Source organism: Delphinus delphis, chromosome 9 (assembly GCF_949987515.2).
Source record: "Delphinus delphis chromosome 9, mDelDel1.2, whole genome shotgun sequence".
Taxonomy (NCBI): domain Eukaryota; kingdom Metazoa; phylum Chordata; class Mammalia; order Artiodactyla; family Delphinidae; genus Delphinus; species Delphinus delphis.
Genome location: NC_082691.1, coordinates 62041175 through 62057182, shown reverse-complemented (window position 1 = coordinate 62057182; position 16008 = coordinate 62041175). Strand labels below are relative to the sequence as shown.

General features: G+C 55.2%; 1 protein-coding gene across 1 annotated transcript; it reads right to left on the bottom strand.

Annotated features, from left to right (window-relative positions):
• Positions 1–797: 797 nt before the first annotated feature.
• GHRHR (growth hormone releasing hormone receptor) lies at positions 798–15059 on the bottom strand. The gene is made up of 13 exons (XM_060019934.1): positions 15003–15059; positions 10617–10719; positions 10382–10489; positions 9593–9696; positions 8327–8424; positions 7468–7600; positions 5915–6068; positions 5567–5627; positions 4932–5001; positions 4150–4241; positions 3433–3562; positions 2837–2878; positions 798–1026 (listed from the first exon to the last, which is right to left on the bottom strand). Exons 1-13 carry the CDS (start codon positions 15057–15059, stop codon positions 901–903), a joined length of 1278 nt encoding a protein of 425 aa, XP_059875917.1. The 3' UTR covers positions 798–900.
• Positions 15060–16008: the final 949 nt, after the last annotated feature.

Sequence of the window (16008 nt, the reverse complement as noted above, 5' to 3'; positions counted from 1 at the left end):
AGTGCAATCCGGCACCCACTCCGTCACCTTAAGAAAAGGCACAACCGCTGACCTGGCGCTTCCACTCTGTGGTATGTGTCCCGGAGAAAGGCTTGCTGGCATGGGGGCACGAGGGCACAAGCCTGTGAACGTTCACCTAGAGGCAGGGGGAGACAGGACGGTCACAGGTGGGCGGTGACACCGTGTGGCACCATACGGCAGTCAAAACAGGCAACCAGATGAGCACATGGCAGCAAGGGTGGATGTCTTAAAAGTACCGAGCTGAGAGGAAAAACATCAGAAGCAGGATGAAGCCTATAACCGACAGCATTTATGGAAATGAGAAGTACAGACACACACAACGCTATGCATTTTGCAAGAACACAGAAACACAAGAATTCACATTTAACACATTGGAATGTTTGCCTGTGGGAGGAGGGGAATGGGAGTGCAGGTAGAGACAAAAGAGAATACATTTTTTTAATGAATTAAACAAGAGGATCCTTGCACAGACAAGTGATGGGGACGTGACATGAACTGAGACGCGATAAATGCATGTCTGCACCGGGGGTTCAAATAAAGCCTACAGATCCCTCCCCTGCAGAGGCGCACGGTTTCACTCAAACGTGTATCTATTCATTTACAAGTTTATTGGCTCCTCTGATGTTGGGCTATGGCCCAGACTCCAGGAAGAGGAACATGAGAAGAACAGACAGGAACCAAGGAAATCAGAGGTGGACCCACAGAGACCTGGGCGAAAAGAGTCAGGGACAGGACAGGGAAGAAAGGCTGGGCAGCAGCTTGGGTGGAGGCGTCAACTGACGGTTCCCAGGGGGAACTGCTCTCACTCCTCTGAAGGGTGGTGGGCCCGGGTAGCTGCCCAAGTTCAGGTGTGGATTCTAGTCACGTGATGTGGCCAGCCTAGCACACAGATGTCAGCACCTTCGCCCTTGAGTGGGAAGGCATCGTCCACTTGGCGTGAGTCCTCCAGGCTGGCAGAAGTTCAGGATCATGGCCACGCCATCTCCGTGAGATCTCAGTCCTCACCTCCAAGCAAGGACAAGAGGAAGGATGTTAGGAAGGTCCCATTGCCACTTCTTTACTCAACCCCAGTAGGGCTGAGGGTGCAGGGGGAGACCATGCAGGAGAAACAGAGACAGGGATTCCTGGAGCAGGAGAAGCTATGGTTGGCCACAGCCACTGCTAAGTACTACCTCTAGAGGATACTACTTCATCCTTCCCGTATTTCTGACAGTCCCTTTGGCTCCTTTCTCTTTTAGCACTGCCTTTGTCTGGGCCCAGTTAAAGATATTTCTGGGTGCTTTCTTGAGTTTCTGGCCAAAAAACTACTCTGTCTTCCCCAAAAGCTTAGACCATCCCCTGCTCTGGGGTTCATTCCTGCCCCTGCCCACTGAGCTGAACTGTGGCCACTGGGAACCTGTCCAGGGGACATGACCTGAAGAAAGAGAGGCCTCCAAACTCTGTCTGAGGAGGTGCAATTGAGGGGATTGAGAGTAACTGAAGGAAAAGCCACTTGGGAGATGTAGTGGGGGGGGGGGAGTGTCTGTATCATCACATCTCCAAGGGGCTGCTGGGGCAAAGGGGGGCTGAGAGGCTGTGACATTTCTGACAGAGCTGAATTTAAGCTGTGACAAAGACAAAAAGGAGACAGATTTCCATTCAACGTAAAGGTGAGCTTCCTGATGATAGAAAGTGTCATTGACAGGTAGTAAGCTCCCTGTCTCCAGAGGCATGTAACTATCTGGTCCCCAAACCTCTTCCTGGGACAGATCCCTTCACAACTCTCTGTGGAATCCCCTTTTCCAGATCCCACCCACCTCGTCCAGGGCTGTTCCTCGCCCCTCTCAGCAACCCCAGGGCCCATGAGCCACTACAATCAGATACTGCAGTCCTGCGTCTGCATCCAGACGCCAGATAAGGCTGCAGAAGACTCAGAAAGGCTAGGGTGGGAGCAAAGAATGTCAGAGGGGAGGGAGCCAATAAGAGACAGCGGTGGCAGAATAGGGGGGTGCAATGCTCCACAGCTGGGGTACAGGTACGTACATCCAGGTCTCCAGCAGAACACAGAGCCCACAGCAAATCCTTGGCCACCAGAGGGAGCCCATGACTCTGCCTGTGCACACAGCAACAGGACCTGGTTGTCTGGGGCGCTGAGTTAAATTCTCCCACCCCTCCCCATAAAGCAGTCTGTCCTAAAGGAAAAATGCAAAGTGTCTTCTGGGAGGGATGTTATCATTCACTCCTCTTTACCATCTCTCCATAGTTCTACATGTGCACCGGTACCATCTCTTCTGTCTGTTCATGTGTTTGTCCACCTCTGGTCTGTTCTTTTTGTGCATCTCCCCTCCAGGTGCTCTCTCTCAGAGTCCCTGGCTTTTCTCTCCATCATCCTCCCTGTCTCTGCACTTGAATTTCTTTTCCTAGACTTTGTATGTCTACCTCTGACTTTCTTGGTTCCTCTGTGTCTTGTCCCTGTCTCTCCAGGAGCTGACTTATTCCTTCCCCCACTCTCTGTCGTTCAGTTTTAGAAACACAGAAGTAAAGGATCCTTTTAACCCACCCCTGGATCCCTCTTCTGATCCCTGAAAGGCCTTCTCCACCTCCTGCTGAATGGACAGTAATCTTGGCCCAGCCCAGAGGAGGGATGGATAAAAGATGTGTACAGGAAGTATTCAGGTTAAGCTCGATCCAGAAAGTCAGGACAGATTTCCACAAAGGATTGCAGGACTCAGTGTTTGGCCTGATCGGGGATTTACAGGGGTTGGGCAAGAGAGAGGCAGCCTTAGGACTGGTGGGAGGGAAGGCTTAACAAGTAAGGATAGCCTGAGTCACATACCTCTTGGTTGAGGAAGCAGTACAGGATGGCAACAATGAAGCCCTGCGGGGCCAAAGAGAAAGGACCCCATCACCTTGGCCTGGCCTCAAGGTGTCTGCAGTCTTCCTACTACCTTTTTCCCCTACTCTCCGCCAGGCTGTGACTTGGACCAAGTGTTTGGGAAAAGGGAAAGTCATCACTTACCATGTGCCAGGCATATTGTCACATCTAATTGTCATAGCAAGCCTGCCAAGGCTGTACTGTTGGCCCCGTTGGCCTGTTTCTCTGAGTCTCTTTATTTCTGCATCCCCTAGTATTAAGCACAGAGCCTGACACATAACAGGTGCTCAGTAAATGTTGAATAGATTGGATGAATGGATGGGTAGATGGATGGATATGTAGATAGGTGCATGAGTAGTTGAATGAATAGAGAGATGGATGGATGGGAGAAAAACAGACAGATGGATACTTGAATAGATGGATGAGTGGCTGGAAGGAAGAATAACGAGCCTAGTTGCCCTCACCCTACCATGAAATCAATCAAGCCTGTGGGCGGCAGCACCTTCCTCCTGCCCAAGGACTCAGAGGGAAGGAGTGAGTGCTGTGGGGGTCCTCACCTGGAAGGAACCCAGTCCCAGCTCCAGGGGGAGGCGAATGCCCAGGCCAGCACTGTCAGGCAGGAAGTTGAAGATGATGTAGTGAATTCCAAACAGCGGGATGAGGAGAAGGGTTGACTTGGAGAGACGCCTGCAGAAAAAAACAAGCCCAAGGCTGGAATTAGAAAGTCGCATGGGCCCCCTACCTACTTTCACTTCCCACCAGCTTCCCATATCAATTCTACACACCAGCCACCCTGGAGAACTCCCCACATGCAACGTGGGCTTCCTTACTTTGGGCCCCTGGATTTTGCTGTTCCCTCTGCCAAATTCTCTTGTCTCTATTTATTCTAGTCAAGTCTATGTATCTTTCAAAGCCTAGTTCAAAGACACCTCTTCCAGGAAGTCTTCCCAGACTGTACTCCAACCCCACCATCTGTTTAGAAAGGATCTCCTTCCACAGGCTCCCGTAGAAATTGATCCCAACACTCATCAGCCTACTTGGCCTGGCAACTGGCTGTTTGGAGCCCCATCCTTCCTATATTGTGACCTACTGGAGGGCAGGAACCGTATCTATTCTCTCTGGGGACATAGGGACAAGCACTGGACCAGGATCATGGATGCCTAATCGTGCATAAAAGAGAACCATGCTGACTCCTACTCCAGTTATGTCCCCAGAACCCCCGGAAACACACACACACACACACACACACACACACACACACACACACACATTACCAGTACTGATGCTGGGTGTGGAGGCTGCCCTGAGCTGGCTCCAGTTTCCTCAGCAAGATACGGATAATATTGAGAAAAAGCCCAAAGTTCACCTGCAAATAGAGGTGTAGGAAGGTGGAAGGCAAGGGTCAGGGGTGACCCAAATGGCCTGGGGTGGGACATCTTTGGGGACTAGAAACCTCAAATCCTTGAGAGGCAGGGATGTGCAGGTAGATGGATGTGCAGGTCATTGCTCTAGACCTTGTTGACTGAGACTGGACAGTCCCATAGGGGGCTCAGGGTCCCCCTCCCTTTCCAGTCCCAGGACCAAGGGTGGGAGGTCAGGCCTTGCCATCCTGCCTCCAGCACCTCTCAGGCTCTTCTCTGGCACAAAGCATGTGACCTTCTCTTTGTACAACTGCAAAACTGACAAAAATGCGTACATTCACCCAGGCCACAAAAACCAGTCTTAGCTGCCCTGTCTTCCACGTGGGAGCAGGTAGGAGTTTCAGCTGCCGCGTCTTCTACTCTCCCAGCCCAGCCTCGCTGCTGTGGTAGGTGATCTGCAACCAGGGCGCCAGACTCATCAAAGCTCTGAACTAGAAGAGGCCTGAGCGCGGGTTTTACCAATGGGCTGCTGAGGTCCAGAGAGGGCCTCACAGAGAATCTGGGGCAGAGCCAGGCTGGAACCCCAGGTGTCCTGACTCCCAGCCTGGAGTCATGTTTCTTGCTGTGTATGGCTGCTCGGTGGACCCAGGGAGGTTGGCTGAACAAAGCAGAGGACACTGGCCCCAGGCACTGACCCCAACGGAAAGGACGATGGGTCCTTTGATGATCCACCAGTAGGGGGAGCTGTCGTCCAGGTCCCAGCACCTGGGGAGAGGACAGGCCGGGACTGATGGGGGGGTGGGATGGGGTGGGAAGAGTGCAGCTGCTGGAAAGCCCTTTTCTGTGGCACCCATGCTCCTCCCTCCTCGCTACCTACCAGCCTCTAGGTTCCTCACTTTGGAATTTGAGCCTTCTAGCCTCACCCTACTCCCAACCAGCCTTATCTATGTCCTCTCAGACACTTAGGCACTTGCCAAAGGCGTGCCCTGATGCAAGCTGGGTTCACTCCTTCTCTCCACCTAGGTGGTTGAGTTTCTCAAAACTCAGTCTGTTTGCTGCCTTCTTGTGGCTCCAACACGCCCCCTGTTCCAGAAGGCCCCCACTTACAGCCCCCTACCCCCTGAGTCCCGAACCCTGAGATTCTGCGCCCCCTTCGTGCCCAGGCTCAAGCCCCTTTTGTGCGATCCACGACTGCATCTCCCACCCCTCTCCCAAGCCTGGGAGCTCTCCTCCTCTTCCCAGCTTGGAGGACAGCCTCATTGCCTGAGCGTCCAGTCCATGCCCCATGGGGACCCAGTACGGGTGTGATGAAGAGATAGCCCAGACTCACGCAACATCCTCAAAGGCCAGCTTGCAACCCACCCACATGCCGGTGAAGAGCAGGGGAAGCCCTGAGGGGGTACAGAAAAGACACGAGTAAGGGGTGTTCATCCTGTGCCCACCTCCCACCACTACAGCCAGTCACACAGGACACTGTGAAGGCGGGACCAGGAGAGAGCCCGGAGACCGGGAACCTGGCCCTGAACTCCAGCACTTGCTGTAGGACTGTAGGCTGCCCTTCCTCTCCCTGGGCCTTGGGGTCATCGTGAGTGAGATGAAGGGACCTTGGTGTGAGCTCCCTGGGCATCCCCAACCCCCCAACACCCGCACAGTGCCCAAACCAGCCCTTGGTGCTCACCCCAACCAGCAAGGACCAGCCACCAGAAGGTTCTCCTTGCGCTGGGTGACGTGGAGGCCAAGAGGCAGGTCAGGTAGACAGCTTCTGCCAGCAGCCAGCTGAAGTTGGTCATGGTGGCGAAATGGGAGGTGGCCACAGAGACCTTGCACAGAACCTGTGGGCCGGGGGCTGCACACTTCAGAGCCCGGACATCCCGTGGAGCCCTGCCAAGTCTCCCCTACCCCACTCAGGCCCCAAACCTCCAGGTCTCCTCCACCTTGGGCTGCCCCAGAGGGGCGTGTGGTAGGGTAATGTGGTGGTTAAGGGCACAGATTTGGGATCCAGACAGCCTGGGTTCAAATTTACCAGCTGGATAACCTTCCCACACCTTAGCTTTTCATCTCTAAAAGGAAAAACTTCCAGTGCCGGCTCGTGGCCTCATCATAAGGATTAAACGGAAACCCTGTATACGAATTGCTACTGTTTTTACTCTCACCGCATCCCTCCTGAGCTCAAGTCAATCCCTAGAGCTGAGGATACAGAACACCATTTATTCATGCACTGCTCCGTCCTGCGAACATACGTGCGTGTACCCGTGCACGCATTCATGCATTCACTGCATGACTCTGCTCATCTGTCTCAGAATGGCCCAGGCTTGGCCCCGCCCCCACCATTCAGCTGCTGGGTGACATCGCCAATCATCCCTCATCTACGTATGGGACTAAAATGAAAATAGGTGTAGGAAGCAAAAGGAGATAACATATGTAAAGCATTTAGCGTAACACCTGTCACATAAGTGCTCGATACAGATACTATTATTATGCCTTTCATTAACGAATGAAGGTCACCTGTTCATTCATGTAGCTGTTCATTTCCAGCACGGTGTCAGAGTACCTGGTAAGTGCTGGGCCACCACACTCAGCCCAACTTCCCTTATTTTCGGTCTCTTCTCATAGCCCACCTCCCTGCCCCCAGGATGACACCCCTGTTTCTTGGACTTGCCCCAGCTTCTCCTGTCCGTGAGAGCGGGTCGTCTCACACTGGGCACGTTCACCGTGGCCTTCCCCACTCCCTCCCTATCATTGCTGCCCGCCCAGCTCCAAAGCTATCTCCTCCCTGAAGCCCTCTCCTCTACCTAGTGGTCCCATAAAATCTGGTATAATCTGTCCCCTTAGGCACCCGGGGTGCTCCTCAAGGGAGACACACGGCTCTGCCCAGGCCCTGACATACCCAGGCCCAGCACAGACAGACAGTGCTCGGAGGAAGTGTGAAATGGAAAGGCTGGCTGGAGTGAAATGGGGTCCGGCTTGGGATATGGGATGGGGAATGGAACAGGAATACAGAATGTGGAGTGGAGAGTGGAATAAGGGAAGCGCTGTGGATGGGCACCGTCGTCCAGGATTTAGAACTTGACCGCAAGGAGGGGGAGGAAGGGGGAGAGGTGATTTCCCGCTCTGTCGTTAGCAAAGTGGGAGCCGCAGGGTCAGCCCCCGCTACCCCGACAGGCACATCTGCATCTCTCATCCAACCTCCTCGCCCGCACCCGCACCAGCACCCCGACCCATGGCTGTTACAGTGGAGAAGCTGCAGTGGTCCGTGTCCTCGCCGTGAAAGAGGGTGGCATCCTTCAGGAACACAGCTCCCGCCTTGAGAATAAAGGTGGCGAACAGCTGGGTGTGGATGTAGTTCCTGGGGCAGTGGAGCCTCCTGGAGGGGGCAGGAGGGGAGAGGAACAGGACGCAAGGTGGGAGAGGGGCTTCGCGTGTGCTCAGAGCGGGCTTGGGGAGGCTGAGCGGGGCGCGAGGCGAACTGAACTGGCTTGGCTTGGATTGCCTCAGATTGGATTGCGTTGAACTTGAGGCTTCAGCTATAACCTTGCAGGACGGCTGGGCTCAGTGTAGGTGAGAGGACAGAGAATAGCAGTCAGTCCCTTGCCTTCAGGGAGCTCACGGTGTGGAGGACAGAGGCAGAAAGGACAGGGTCCTGCCCAGGGGGGCCCCCTGATGATCAGAGAGAGGCGGCTCATCCCCAGGAGACAGAGAACAGCACAGGCCAGGCTGGGGGTGGGGTGAGGTGGGGCTTTGAGAGGGCAAAGATCAAAGGGTTGAATTAGCCAAGAAGGGCTTCACAGCAGGGCCAAAGAGGACTCTTGAGCTGAGCTTTGAATGTTAAGGGATATGAGGGCACTGAGAAAAAAGGAGGCAGGCATTCCAAGCAAATAGAATAAGTTCCACACAAGCAGAGGTGTAGAGGTGGGAGCCAGACCTGGAGTGTGAAGGGAGGGGTCTGCGCCTGGGGGAAGGGAAAGGAAAAGTTAGAAATGGCCGATGGCAGATCTGGGAACGTCTTGCATATCCAGGTAAGGGTTCAAGTTTGGTGCTGTGGACGACGCGGAGGGCGTAGGTTCTGGAGCAGGTGGTGAGGATGGCGAACCTGAGGGCAACCAGGATGGTGATGGCCATGAAGAGGGCCACGGCAGAGACGCTGTGGCCCATGGTGTAGACGACCCTCACGGTGGAGAAGTAGGATTTCTGGGGAGGGTGGAGACGGAGGAACGCTCAGCAACTGGGCCTTTGAGGAGAGGGAGGCTTGACAGTCAAACAGGTGACATTTTCAATTCTATCCCGAACCTGCCCGTGTCGGGGCAGGGGCGTCTGTGGGGACCACAGCAAACTCCCTCCGGAACTGAAGCGAAGCTTTTGTTTGCAGCCTGTCGGCTGGTGAGGAAGCAGGGGAGGGGCAGGGGGAGGGAGAGGGGAGCTAGATGCTTAACTCTGGCTGTCGCTGGGCAGGGGAGGCTGACACAGAAACCGCACGTCCCCGGGGAGTGACAACGCTCAGGAGGAAATCGGGCTTGTTTATTGACATCCAGCTTGCTCACTGGCTTGGGAACATGACATCCCCAAATAAAGGGGACAGCCGGGGACAGCTGCAAGGAAAAGCTCTTTCCAAGACCAAGGTTTGGATCCATCTAAGTCAAGCCTGGACTCCGGAGATGGGGACAGAGCGTGCAGCCTTGCGGGGAGGGGGACTCCGGAGACAGGGACGGAGCGTGCAGCCTTGCGGGGAGGGAAGCGATCGGGGACCCAGCTCCCCTGAGGGTTGCAGGCAATCATCGCCCCTCCCAGACTCAGTCTTTTTATCTGAAAAAATGTCAGACTCATGCTTTGCCTTCAGGGCTGGGGGGAAAGAGATATGGGATTATGGCTGTGGAGGCAACTTGCAAAGGCCATGCTCGATTTGGAGGCGTGGGGTGTGCCGGCTAGGTTAAGGGGCACTGACATCACTCCAGGCTTTGGTTTCTCTCTCTTGCCCACAGACTGAGGGCCAGAGAGGGCAAGGAGCTTGCCCAGGACCACTAAGGGCCTTTGTTTCCCAGAACTCCTCTCAGCTCCCTGCCCTGGAGGCCTGGGCACAGAGAGGGTACGCCAAGGAGAAAAGAAGACGGTGGCCAGCACGTCTCCCTCCCTGTCCTCTGCCTCCCCTCTCCCTCCTAGCTGCATGGTCCACCTGTCTCCCTTGAGCAAGTTAGCACAAGGCCCCCTCTCTTCCAGACGCTGCCATCTTCCGGAAATGTGCTGTAATGAATATTCCAACCTGCTGACTGCAATGGGAATGGCGGCCCCTACAGCTGTGCGGTCCACCACCCAATCAAACATCCACGGCGACCCTTCCTCCAAGATGCCAGGAGCCTCTCACCTCTTCAGTTAGCAGCTCCAGGGGCACAGGACAGGCCTCAGGATAGGGCGGGAAGGGCTCAGACCAGCCCGTGATGGTGCAATCCCGCTTCAAGGCCCCGGCCCCTGGGAGGCAACAGAGGCAGGGAAGGAGAGATTTTGTCAGGACAGCTGCTCCTCTCTCCCCAGGAGAGGTCGGGGAGCCGGGGAGTGACCCTGGCAGGGTCTGCACAGACAGCCCATCTCTGCAGCAGAGAGAAAGGAACCTTCTCTCCAGAGGCCTGGGGTCCAGGCCCAGCCTGCTTGGGACATGGTCTAGGAACTTCCTCTCTGGCCTCAGACTCACCTTCTGTTCATTGAAAGAATGGTTCCCTTGAGGAGCAGAGTAGCAAGTTGGGCCTCCAGCGTCCTAAGGGCAGGGGGGAGAAAGGAGGCCCTCTCTGCCCCTGGAGGGACCGTCCACCCCAGACACCCAGGCCAGGGAGGTGAAGCAGGCAACTTCCCAGAGGACATTTACTCAATTCCAGGCCCTGAGTTCAGCACTGCCAAGCCCCGATCATAACCCCACCCTCCGTGCAATTAGTGCTCTTGTTTTCCCCAGGTCACGGGAGGTCAGAGAGCTGAGGGTCTGGGAGGGTGACTGACTTGCCCAAGGTCACACTGAAAGAGGAGAAGGGGGAAGGCAGTGCTCAATCCAGGTCTGCCTGGCCCCAGAGCCAGGAGTGTGGCCACCACATTCTGCCACCACCAGATGCAACCACGTCACGTCCGCGTCCCCGCCTTCCCCCAGCACACCCCCATCGCCCCTCACCTGGCTCTGAGCTGAAGTGAGAGAAGAAAGCCGGGCAGGGGAGGCTCACCCACTCTCCAGAGCCTGCCGTCGGCCAGCACAGCAGCCCATCCCAGGTCCTGGGGCAGCCTAGACAGCGAGATGGGAGCAGAGGAGACCCAGCCCAGGGGACAGGCTTGTCCACCATCCTGAATGGGAGGCTGGAGGAGATCAGGAAATCCGTGACAAGCCACCCCCGCCCTCCCAAGCCACGTACCAAAGGTGGAGTTGGACATCCCCTCTGCCGCTTGCAGACAAGCTCGCTCATCCTCTCTCAGCTGGGTGATGTAGTCACACTCTGGGTGCACGTGGCCCAGTACCTGCAGGAGACAGTGAATGGGATGAGCTGAGCCAGCTGGATGCTGCTTCTGGGTTTGCTGGTCTAACGACCTGAAGACAGAGATAAAGCCTGATTCATTTGCACGGCCGTGCTCTCAAGCACAGGGCCCGACTCATCCAGGTATGCTTAATGAATATTTGGACGAAAGGCAGACAAGCAGGGAGGGAGGGAGGCAGAGAGAGTAGAGATTTGGACGGCTGCTTCCCCTTTTCATTTCATGGAAGTAAGTTCTGAGTCACATTAAACAAAAGTCTTCAGAAGATCTCACAGAGATGGCCAACTCAATAATGCCTCCGTGTAGCAGCCTTTTTTCCTTCTTTGTTTTACTCCCCTGCTCTGTACTCCCACTCCCCGAAGGCAATTCTGCATAAAGTACCTTGGTAGACAGAGTAATGGCCCCCCCAAGTGTCCATGTCCTAATCCCTGAAACCTGTGACTAGGCAACCTTACAAAGAGACTTCGCAGATGTGATTAAGTTAATGATCTAGAGATGGAGCGATTATCCTGGATTATCTGGGTGGACCCAATGTCATCACAGGGGTCTTTATAAGAAGGAAGCAGGAGTGTCAGGGTGAGATAAGGAGATATTCTGACAGAAGCAGAGGAGTATGTGTGTGAGTGTGTGTGTGTGTGTGTGTGTGTGTGTGTGTGTGTGTGTGAGAGAGAGAGAGAGAGAGAGAGAGAGAGAGAGAGAGAGAGAGAGAGAGAGAGAGAGAGGAGAGAGAGAGAGAGAGAGAGAGAGAGAGAGAGAGAGAGGGAGAGAGAGAGAGAGATGAAGATGCTACACTGCTGGCTTTGGAGGTGTATGGTCATGAACCAAGGAATGCAGGTGACATCCAGAAACTGGAAAAGGCAAGGAAGCGAGTTCTCCCCTACAGCCTCCAGAAAGCACTATGCAGCCCTACCAACACTTTGGTTTTAAGCCACTGAAAACCATTCTGGACTTCTGACCTCCAGAATTGTAAGAAAATAGATTTGTGCCGTTTTAAGTCACTAAGTTGGCGGTAATTTGTTACGGCAGCAATAGGAAACTAATGCAACTACCTACACAGATGCCTTTGTCTCAGGCTCTGCTTTCAGAGGTACCCTGACAAAGATATGTGAAAAAAATGGGTAGATTAGTAAGTGAGAGGATAGACGGATACGTGAATGAGTAGATGAATGAGGTGAAAGAGCAGATGAATGCGGATTCATGGATGAATGAATGAACGGGTAACTGTGTGGCCGGCTGGTAGAATGAGTGAACATACGTACAATAGATAGGTGAATAGATAGAGGGATGCGTGAATACATGCATGGATGGGTGGACAGGTGGATGGATGAGGGCATGCACGTGAAGATGGACGGGTAGGTAACGGACAGATACATGGAGGGATAATGGGTTTGTGGTGTGACTCAGTAATCAGGAAGGAGTTTCCCAGAGCCTGGTGCCACCCGGTGACCACAGGGAATGATCCCTGGAAGCTGGTAAAGAAGCTGTTTTTCTGGAAACCCTCTAGCAGTATTTCTGAGCGTGTGCCTCATGATCTAACTGCAGATCACCTGGGACGGAGTCAAGAATATGCAGAGACCTATGGCTGGATCTAGGACTTTGCATTTTAACAAGTTCTCTAGGAAGCTGGGAGTCAAAGGCAGGAATTCTTAACACCTCTCCCTCCCACTGCCCCAGACTGGAGAAAAACTGAAATGGACTGTCCAACAGGGCACAGCCCCAGACAGATACATGTGAGGGAACCCAACTTTATAAGACGTGCTCCTTACACTGTGAACATATCCACAGCCCACATTTGTGTACAACATGCACATCAAGTTCAATCGGTGTAGATTTCTGTCCCCAAGGATTTCACAGGGAGGCGTGGAGTGAGGATGGGAGCTAAAACCCGGTCCTGATAGATCCAATACAAACTGATCAGAGGCAGGACAGGCACTATGGGAGGGTGGCCCTTCTCACAGGGACTGAGAAGGTGGCATTTGAGCCGGACCTGAAACAAAAGGAGCTTTTTTTTTTTTTAATTGGTGAGGAAAAGAGCACTTGGGACAAAGAATGTGCACAGACAAGGGAGTGGGCAGACGCAGCTGAGCTGAGTGAGGGGAGAGCCCTTCCCATGGCCATCCTCGCACCCACACGCACACACGCATGCACACACGAGCCCCAATGTCCGGCACAGAGTCTGTATCAGCAGGTGTTTAATTAACGCCCAGTGTCCTTTGACAGAAATCCAGGCACGGCAAGGAGCACAGTGGATGCGAGACAGGGGCTGGGGTCAGAGAAGAGGGACTTCAAACACCAGAGCGGGGACAGTGGACAGTAGGTGACCACATGGAAGGGACCCAAGGACAGGCCAGTGGGCTAGGAGAGGACCTGGAGACCCAGCCCAGTAAGTAGGCTCACCCCTACCGGCCCTGCCCTATGGGGAAGGACACCCCTGTCCTGACCTGCTGACCCTGTTTGCCCAAATCCAGCTTGGGCTCAGCTCTGCCACCTCCTGCTTGGGCCCCTGGGACCTCAGGTTACAGATTCCACCTGCCGCCCAGCCTCTGGGTCTCCAACCTGGTGGTGCCTCTTGGCTTCCTCCCCGGGACTCAGGGACCCAGGAGCCATCTCAGAGCAGAGCCCCCGTCTTATCTCCCCTACATGTCCCCAGTAGCAGTCTGATGGTCAGAAGTGGGTAGACGGGGAGGGCAGACTCACCTGATATGGGACTGTGGGCTCCATCTGCCCTTCCACCCCCTCCACGTCTGCAGCCCATCCCTTCCTGGGATACCTTCTCAGGGCCTGACTAGGGAACCACTGAGGCCAAAAGAACTAGGGTCCCTGGTGGGAAGCCTCCCACCGAAAGGAGAGACAGACAGCCCTCACAGTTCCTAAGGGGAGGAAAATTCAGGGAAGCCCAACTCATGACCCAGATGTGTGGTAACAGGTGGAGACGGTACATGGTGGGGAACGGTGGACATTTCCAAGACTTACCCAAACCCCGCCCCACTCACCTGGGGCTCGGGGATCATCTGGCCCCTGTACCGGACCCACTCCTCCTGAGGGGAGACTCTGTCACCCTGTGTACCTCGGCCTTGCTGACCGTGAATACAGCTAACCCGGGGTCTGTGCAGGATGGAGGCCACACTGGGAAACAATGACTTGGTGCTGGCCCTGACCCTGCCACCAGCAGCTGAATGACCGCCACGGGATCTCAGTCTCCCCTCCTAAAAATAGAGCATTCATTGTAGGGTGCACACAGATGAGAGGCAGGAGGCACCCCTCACCGAAGAGGGGAGGGCGTAGAAGTCTCCCACACTGCACCCCATGCCCAGCCTTTGACAAGTCAGATCTGACTTCATGCACAGCAGCCCTGGGGGGAAGACACTGTGCTCTTCTTTTACAAAGTGAGGCTCAGGAAAGGACTTGCACAGATCACACAGCTAGTTTCACGGCTCCAGGATTCAAGCCTAAAGGCCATGCCCGAGGGGCAGGTGCAGCACAGTGCCTGGGAGGCGCGGCTCGGGCCCCCGCCCACATACACACACTCACACACAAGCCAGTAGAGCGGGCTCTCAGGAGTCCCTGGGAGCTGCAGCTGCCTCCCCGGGACCCGTGTCTCCCATCCTGGTCCCCGCGTCCCTGTCACTTGCATTCACTCCGGGAAAGCATGCTGGGGAAATGTGGCACATTCAGAGAGGGCCCCCTCCTGGCAGCCCGTTCTCCAGCACTCTAGGCCTCCGAGCTGGACAGCTTCTCAGGGCCCCAGGGCATATCATGCGAGGAAGCGTCCCCCAAATGCCGGAGGGGAGCAGCTGCTCACTTACTACCCAGGGCCTGTCAGTCCCTGGCCGCACCCTCTTCAAAGGAAGCAGCCAAACGGAGTGGCTCCAGGGCTCGTGGGGAGACAGAGGGCTCTGGGGAGCTTGTCGGAGGAGGGGGTGTGGATAAGACTTGGGGTGTGAAGGGGAGGCGGAAGTACTGTCTGGGGACAGAGTCTTGTGGCCCCCAGAGGGTGCAGACAGGCCCTGGGGGGAGCAACGGGCAAGCAAATTCCGTTCAGCCCCAGGAAGGACCGTTTGCTTGTCGGAGCTCCCCAGGGATGAGCAGGCTGCCTGGGAAGGGTGGGGGAGGAGAGGAGGGGGCCACGGAGGAGATGAAGAGTTCATCTACCACTGGCTTGGTAGAGAGACGCCTGTGCTGGTGAAGGGTGGACCCCAGTATGGCCCTGTGGCTCCCAGCTCTTGAGCCCAGTGGGAGGGGCAGGAGGGTCTGAGCTGGCTACTCACGGTGGGTAAGGGGCACAGCAAGCAGAGGAGGCAGGCACCCCACACCTTGCTGTCCATGGCAGGGGCGTGGCAGCGGCTCCTCGGTCAGCCTCGGTGAGCCCCGCTCTCCTGCCCACTGTCCCCTGCTCCTGTCGCTGCTGCCAGCACACCGTCTGCCTCCCCTTCCCAGGTGGCTGTTTGCATAGGCAGGAGCCAGCGAAGGGGACAGAACGGCTGAATATTCAGCAGGATTACAGGACACCGTGCCCATCTCAGCCCCGGCCTTGGGGTGGGACTCCACGTTCCCAGGAGAAACGGGGTGGGCCCCTGCAACCCCCCTCCACTCTGTCTGTAAGTCGGCCCGTGTCTGTCCTGACACCAAGGTCACAGAGAAATGACAGCCACAGGACACCTCTTACCCCAGTAGGTCAGTATTCTTTATCGTTTTCTTCTCTGAGCCCAGCCCTCTGCGGGCCCACCCTGGAGAGACTCAGAGAAGAAGAAGAGGGCCTGGGCCCACCCTCAGGGAGCCCCCAGTTTGGTTGTGATCCCAGCCTCATCCACAGTGCTGGAGGGTGAACTCAGAGCCCTGGGGACCCAGCAGAGGTGGATAGGGTGTCAGTGGAGGCTGCAAAGTAGGAATGAGCTTAGAAAAGGGCTGGGCAATCACGAAGCACCCATATGGGCTGGTCGAGAGGTGACATATCAGCAAAACCTCATTTCTGTTCCCGGCAAGGATGCCAGCCTGGATGGCGAGGTGAAGTCTGCAGGTGTCCAGGCTCTGGATTTTACAGGGGGGCCTTGTCAATCTCTCCAGAAGTCCTCATGGCAACGGAGAAAAACAGGAAACGTGCAAGAAGATTCATGGAGCTAAGCCATCCTGAATGGGGCAAAACCACTGCTATCAGGGGCATAAACAGGAGGACCTACACAACAGCTCGGTTCATTTTCCATATTCATTGCCTGGTTATTTTTATTATCATTTTAGACTTTAAAATGAGGAATCCCAATTGGCCAGGCTACAGAC